The 7,865-nt window shown below is 33.7% G+C and overlaps 1 protein-coding gene across 7 annotated transcripts in view; it reads right to left on the bottom strand.

Moving 5' to 3' along the window:
* Positions 1-839: 839 nt before the first annotated feature.
* The window catches only part of KDM4C (lysine demethylase 4C), a 230,819-nt gene continuing 223,793 nt past the window's right edge, over positions 840-7,865 (bottom strand). For all 7 annotated transcript variants that reach the window (XM_087886203.1, XM_060690502.2, XM_087886199.1 and 4 more), the window contains 3 exons: positions 7,644-7,763; positions 3,588-3,680; positions 840-1,911 (listed from right to left, as the gene is read on the bottom strand). In XM_087886203.1, the coding sequence (XP_087742329.1) occupies positions 1,735-1,911; positions 3,588-3,680; positions 7,644-7,763 (390 nt within the window). In that variant the 3' untranslated portion in view covers positions 840-1,734. The remainder of the gene's footprint in view (positions 1,912-3,587; positions 3,681-7,643; positions 7,764-7,865) is intronic.

Raw genomic sequence — 7,865 nt, 5'->3', positions numbered from 1 at the left:
GTTGCTGCTGCATAAAAAGTTGATCATCAACAGATCAAGAAACTGACAGACTCCATGAATGGAAGGCTTATGACTGTTATTGAAAAGAAGGATGGCTATATTGGTCACTGATTTTTTTTTTTTTTTTAACTGTCAGAAAAGTTTATTTGTACATTTTGAGTTTGTTTATTTTTCTCACTTTAACAGATGAAAATAAATGAGATGGGAATTTTTTTATTTAGTTGCATAATAATTCTGCACACTAATAGTTGCCCAATAATTGTGCACAAATAGATATTCTCCTAAGAAAGCCATAACCTCACTTTTGCTTTCTTAAATATTCAGCTTTGAGGTTTATTAACATTTTGGGTTGACCAAGAGCACTGTAGTTGTTCAATATTAAAATTAATCCTCCAAAATACAGCTTGCCTAATAATTGTGCATACAGTGTAGTTAACTCAGTAATTGCTAAATTAACTCTCTAATTAGGAGGAATATGGCTTCTTTGGTCTACATATAAGATGGTTACAGGATATACATGGAAAGAATTAAGACTGAAAAACTGATTAAAACAATGCATGATGATAAAGGCAAGAAACTATATTTTTTTGCTACTGTGACATTAGCAAAAAGGTATCCTGGCAGAGACATTAGGGATGGTGAACTCTTGGAATCTTGTAGTTTGAATTTTGCTGATAAAATTATTTCCGTCTGTTCTGATTGTTTACTCCATACCGGGAGTTAAATTTGTAAAGGTAACTAGACTATCTAGTAATTATGTAAGTTATTTGGAAAGATGTAAAGTCCAGCAATGTTTTGATTGCTCTCTAGAAGTTATATAACACATATTGCAACTCTAATAAGCAAAGAGACATTATTTATTTATTTCAAACACTATTACATTTGCAGACTATTATTTATAAAGGGAAGACAAAATTATTTTTCTATATTACATTAATTCAAAACTGGCCTGCTAAGCAAAGATATGTAAACTGTAATTTTATAAACACAATGAGGCATTTATTATACAAATTGCTCTTTCCCCAAGAACATCTTGAAAAAAAGTTTAAAAATAGATGCCAAAAATATCCCCCTTTAAATATACATGCCCATTCCGTTCCTAACGATATCCTTCATTAAAAACACCTGTCTTTTATTAACACCCCCTCCCAAATCCCGTTAACTGAAACCTAGCCAAAGAGTACTACTAATAGTACTGTAAGTACTAAGGCATAAATAGTAGGGTAAAAAGCCCTGTGCAAAGTGATGGCAGCACAGTACTTACAGATCGTAATGCTCTTTATACTTGCATTTGTTTTAGCGAATGCTGTAGAAAGCTAAAACTGGTGGAACATGTACAAATTATTTGGGGGTGGAGATTCCTATCTCGATAGATAATTTTTAAGTATCAGGGAATCGAGGCAAAGCACTCACTGACTGTCGCTTTTACTCCTGCTAGTCAATAGGGTTCCAAAACTGAGGTTGATCAACGCAAATTGATTCAAATGTTTAATAAAGTAAGTCCACATTGGAGCCCCAGATCAAGACATTTCAAAGGGTTCCAAATACTTTGGAGAAAACTTCTTGATATACATTTATTTAATGCATTTAACCACTAGGTAGACACCTGAATGAATAAGAGAACATATCTTCAAACATTTTACATTTGTTTTTCTTTGCCCAGCAGGGAGTAAATCATGCTCTTCATACCCCAAGAGAAAGTGAATCTTTCCTTTTTTCTTTTTTTTTTTTCTCTTATAGTCCTTTCTGGCACTTCTTTTGGAATGAGGCTTTCAGGAAACTGCGGTAACTGGGGTCATCCACGTACTCATTTTTAAATCTGGAGCTCAATACCCGCTGCCTTTTCTTTTGTCCTTGAATAATATCAGCGCCATAGAACGTATCTTCAAATCTCATATCAGAAGCTGTAGACTAAAAACAGAGATTAAGAATATATTTCACCTTTAGAAAGCCCCTCCTGATGGGGGGGTGTGGGGTTTCTGCCTTGGTATAAAACAAATCTATTTAATATAAATCCTGTATACCTCTTATAGGGTAAAACCTTTCACATTTAATGGCCACAGTCTATCTTCACCCCAATATTAGATATGTTCTACAGAGTTGGTAATCATATGGCACAGCCAAGGTCATATATTGCAGATTTTTATACCCAGGAGGTTTTTTTTTATCTAGAACAAATATGGAATCTGAAGCACTAATAGGTCTTCTGATGAACAATTATTGGATTCCTTTTACACTTACACATATACACAATATACAACTCCCTCCCTTTCTTTCTTTCTTTCTTTCTTTCTTTCTTTCTTTCTTTCTTTCTTTCTTTCTTTTTCTTTCCTTCCTTCCTTCCTTCCTTCTTTTTTCTTTTCTAACTAATATATTTATTTCTCTGTTCAAAAGTTATCTTTCCTATACTGGCAATATATTAGTTTCTTAGTTGTTGAAACACATAGATTAGAAATATCACTAATTAATGTAAGAGTAATTCCTATTTGATATCTTTCTTTCTGGGAATCTGCTGTCACAATTTTACTGTACACATGAAGAAAAAGCTTTTCCGAGTCTTTTGTTGCTTTGAAAATATTGTTACTATAGGAAATTCTCTATTTTTATTATTATGAATATCTAAGTTATGGATTTATCTAAAAATTTACTAGATATATGCTTGGACAAAAATATCACCATATTTTGTTCCTGAAAGAATACTTTGTCTGCTACAACCTTCTCCAAAATATTGCTTTGTAACAGAGATGGAATACAGTTCATCTCTAGAAATGGATTAGAAATGTTTTTTGACAAATATAAGGAATCTACAAATTTGATCAATCCATCCCCACGTTACAGAAAAGTGATTGTCAAACCTGCATATTCATGTACTTTCTACTTTATAATAAATACATTTTTATGCACATTCTCATGCCAAATTTATAAATTGATACAAAAACAACCTGGCAACAAGTATGTTGTTGGTAAAATGCCTTGTTGAGAAAAGCAATTAAACCAGTATCCCTACCCCATGCCCTAGTCCAATGTATTGGAGGAGAACCAGAAAGCTGGAGAACTATTGTTTTACAACAGGTGTATGTAAGAAAAGACAGTTTATAGCTGAGAGTTTAGCTGCAATTAGATAAATTGAGGTTAGCTTTAACAAGAAGTATTGTATGGCAAGTTTGTTTCCGATACAGAAGTGCCAACTTTCTTTTACTATTGTTTGCTTATATATATTTGTAAGTACAGTAAATATCAGTAAGATGCTAAACATTAAATTGCATGGTCAAAGGAAACTAAACTTTATACTCGTACAAGACTTCAGGAATCTTGAGGCACATAATTTTATAGTATAAACAAGCAATATAATTTCCACCATCACATTTTTCTTGGATTATTTTCTTCCTGCTTGCCTCAATATAATAGGGAAGATATATTTACAAACTGATGCTAATTTTGATCTCTACACACTGGCAGAGATTTAGTCAAGGACTGAACCTTTATAAACATTTCTTAATATTATAATGTCAAAGCTTTCCTTTGTGAAATTTTGTCCAGATTTGTAGCTCTAACACTTTCTTTGCAAATACTTTGCAAATACTTACAAAACGGGCTCTCACTCTTTTGGGTAATTCTTCATCAAGAGTGTAAAGTTCTTCTCTTTTTGTTGCTATCTGGGAGCCATCTTCAAATTCTACCTGATGGCAAAATGAATTAATCAAATAATTATTAACTGTTATTTTCACCTGGCAGTATAGCTAGCTAAATATTACAGCTGTTTGTAAGCACGGTAAAATCCCTATGAGTGAAACAATCGTGTAAAGAAATACTATAAATATTATAAAGGAAAGGTCAAGACATTAAAATTAAAGACTTTTTAAAAAGTGCAATAAGCAGTTAAGAAAAAGTGATATAATATTTTATTATTTCTAAATTGTGCCAAAATGCTGAATGATTTTGTAAGTCACATCTATAAGATTTATTTCATTATCTGGGCACATCTTTTCATTTTGGGGGGCAACACAAATGCCACAATAACAAGAATTGAAAGCGATATAAAAGGAAGGATAAGTCTCCTGCAGGTCCCCTTTTCATGAGGCCATCACTAGACCCCTGTATCCCGGGTAGTTATCATCTTATCTCCAACCTCCCATTGTGGAGAAAGTTGTTGAGAATGTGGTTGGACACTAGTTGCTGACAATCTTGGACAAAATGGATTATCTGGGTGGGGTTTAGCTTCAGGCCAGGGTAATAGTAGAGAAACAGCACTGATTACGCTGGCCCTGACCTGTGGCAGAGTCAGGATGAAGGTGGTGCATCCATCCTCATGCTCTTGATCTCTCAACAGCTTTTGTTACTGACAACCATGTTATCCTTCTGGACCTGCTGAGGGTAAGAAACACTGTGATGCAGTGACTCATCTCCTTCCTCAGTGGTCAGTTTCCGTTGGTGTTGACAGACGAGGAAAGGTAACGCCCATGGCTTCTCATTCAAGGGATGCCTCAGGTTCTGCTTTCTTTTAGCATCTACATGAAACTGCTGGGTGAAATCATCTGCTAGTTTGGGGTTCAGTAGCATCAGTAGGTAGATGTAAAGAGTAAAGAAGGCAGCCTTGAGTAGATTAGACCAACTGTATAAATACTGACCCCAATAAATGAGGTAAAGATGCTAGACAACATATGAGCAATGACTTTATAAAACATTTCAATGGAAAGCCTTATACTGCTTGTTTGTGCTTTTTTAGTTTATGATTAAAAAACACAGGCATCTCTAAAAGTTGGGAGGGAAGGATTTCCCACCTTTAGATTGCCAAAGCCAAGCAAAAAGTGTGTGCCAAAAACTGGGAACATCTCTGAAACAAATAACTATTAAAAGGGAAGTTTTAGTGAAGTGTTTTATCAAAGATTGTCACTACAGGATGTTTCTCTAAGCTTATTAAAAGGGTCAGAATCTCAGTTCCTCCATTTTGTGAAAGCTCTCAAGCCTGGAGTAAGAATATCTTGTGCTTCTAAGAAAGAATATAATTCTGAGACACTTTCCAAGTGCATTGAGTATGGTTTATTTCTAGCCAGAATGAATGAATATGTCCAAGTTGGCATGTCTATTCAGTTTTACAGCAAGAATAATACCGTACAAAGTTGATTCAATCAGTGGATAACTAGAAGTTGGGCTAAGAGCAAAACACACAGGGAGATGTCTAGTCTGTCAGACCTCCTTAGTAGAGCGGGCAGAAAACATGTAAAAAGAGAGCTTCTATTCACCACATAATATCTGACCCAAAGGCTTGGATCTCTATTTCAAAAACACATTTGACCTAAATGTAGAAGCCATGACTGGTAGTAGAGAATTTTCTTAGCACAACATCTTTAAATCCTGAGCAGTGGAGCTAGCAGTTGACTGCATAAGAAAACGTATCTTAGCTGACTGTACTTTGCACATGGAAGTTTTCCATCACAAATGCCAAAGCACACAAACAGTTATGCAGCATATTAAAACAGCTTGGTGCATTTTCCTCCAATTTTCCAAGTGATAAGCATTAATCTTTCTGTTTTCAAGGTTGTGGAAGACTTATGTCAAAAGGAAGAAGGTATGAGTGACACTAAAGGAAATGCCAGTTAACAGAATCTGATGGAACATCTTTAAAATAGTCTGTTGAGAAGATGAAAAGCTTTATCATGCTTAGGTTTAGATCTAATCCAGTATGAACCTCTTTAGCAGAAAATGAAAAAGGGAATGTAGCTAGGTGTAGGGAATGCTAAATTGCTTTGTGGCTGTTGCTGTATTAGCTGTATCTTCCAAAAGTTCTAAATTATTTGATACCACTTTTTAATGGACAGATATGGGGATTTGTACATCTACAATTAATTTGTATTACTAGCCAAATTGATTTTTAAAAAGTTCAAAGATCCTATTAAATTAATTAAATTTTATTTTTAAAAATTCAGACACAAAAAACTTCTACAGGAAAATGTAAATCCTATTCAAATTTACCTAAAGCATATATGAGAAGAATGATTCAAATTATATTGACTAGCTCTGCTCCTAACCTTTATGTAATGTTAGCAGCCAATTTTTTTGGCTGTTTAGTGTTGCATTTTGTCCCATCTTATATGCAACACAGTACACATAGGGATCTTTCATCCATACATCAACTTGATGAAATATGGCAAGCTGAGAAAAAGTGATTGGCATAAAGTAATCTTGGTAGTCAAGTAAGATTAACTTGGTTCTCCTTAGCTGAAGCTCGATATACTATACTAGCTATCCTCTAGTAAGATACTTTTTGTATGTGTGTATACACCAGAGTCCTGGCAACCATTTTGACTAATCAATGCATTTTTCTACTCATAAAAAAAATCAGAATTGTTTTGCCATTGCCTTCTTTCCAGGGCTGAGTGAAAGTGACTGGCCCAAGGCCACCCAGCTATAAGAGTCTTCAACTTTCTATAGCCTTATAGGTTAATCAAACTGGATCTCCGGGTAAACCACAATGTAATTCATTATATTCCCTCTGATTTCACAGAAAATGATTAAATGGGCCTGAGATTTTCTGAAGTTATTTCAGAGTTATTAGAAATTATTAGTAAACTCAGTTTTGAAAACTTAACATTAGCCATAATGGACAAAACAGAAGCAACTACAGTAATCTGTAAGAAGTCATCTTGGTATACATTTTCTACCTTCTGTTAAGGATTCAGTCATATATCTGCCACTGCTGTTACTTGAAACTAAATTGGAAAATAACTCCCAATTGTTGAGTTCTAATAACAAGCAACAGTTATTCAGCTGGGTTTAATATAGAGAATGTTAATATATTCCCAATGAGTCCAGACCTGAATTAGGATTTATTTGCAACTGTAAACCACCAAGTTTGTCAATCACTGTCCATATTAATTGATATCAGCCTCAAGAGATATACACACATAATAACATAAAACCACTACCACAATATGGTATCAGTTACATTTGCTATTTAGCTCTCTCTACTTGTTTTTCTTATATTAGAACATAATTAATTAGTGGTTTAATTGGAATTTCTGCAAAATATTTGATTAGTACACAGAAATTTAGTCACTGTCATAAGCTCACACATGCCAAAAGATCGTATTAGAAAAATGATAATGAGCTAATGTTTGGGTTTATATTTTTTCCTACAAAATTCAACTCTCTACCTTTCTGAAAATCATGGCAACCATGTTTTCAAAAGTCATTAAAGTTTGTTAAATATATTCTTTTTAATCCTATAGTATCTAGAATCTACATGTTTTGAAAAATTACTTATGGAGTTGCATAGAAGTGTAAATAAATCTTTCTTGGATATTTAACACTAAAATACTGGGTGTATTCAGATTGTTATTACATAAATATAAACATATAATTATACTAGTAACAGTGTATGTTATACACTGTGTGTTGTTTTTATAGCTGAATTCCAAAACTGACACATGGACAAAGTGATAAAAATTTAACAGAAATGGATAGGAGTTAGACAAAATTCCTCTGAATCTGCTTTAGAATTTTGGGCAAAATATCTGAATATTATAAATTAGAATAAATTTCTATGACTTATTGATGAGTATTTTCTGCATGAAGACTACCTTTCCTTATCAACATAATCCTAAATATATAATGAGTATCTTGGAATAATAAATGAAACTTACGTTGTACATATATGCTACATTGGTTCCAAAATATTTTGCACCATAAAGTTTTCCATCTGGCCATTTCACTTGAACAACCTCTCCCTCTGCAGGTGGGCCAAGCTTCAGGCAGTCTCTGCTCTATTTGAAAAGAAAAGAAAACCATGTTCAATCAATAACTTAAAGGATAACTTTTGAAAAACACAGGAACCAAGAAGAGATTCTTGTTTTTATCATGGTAAC

This window comes from Pantherophis guttatus, chromosome 2 (genome assembly GCF_059756535.1).
Source record: "Pantherophis guttatus breed Tessera chromosome 2, ASM5975653v1, whole genome shotgun sequence".
Classification (NCBI taxonomy): Eukaryota; Metazoa; Chordata; class Lepidosauria; order Squamata; family Colubridae; genus Pantherophis; species Pantherophis guttatus.
The sequence above is the reverse complement of the archived record's forward strand: the minus strand, read 5'-3'. Positions and strand labels throughout refer to the sequence as shown.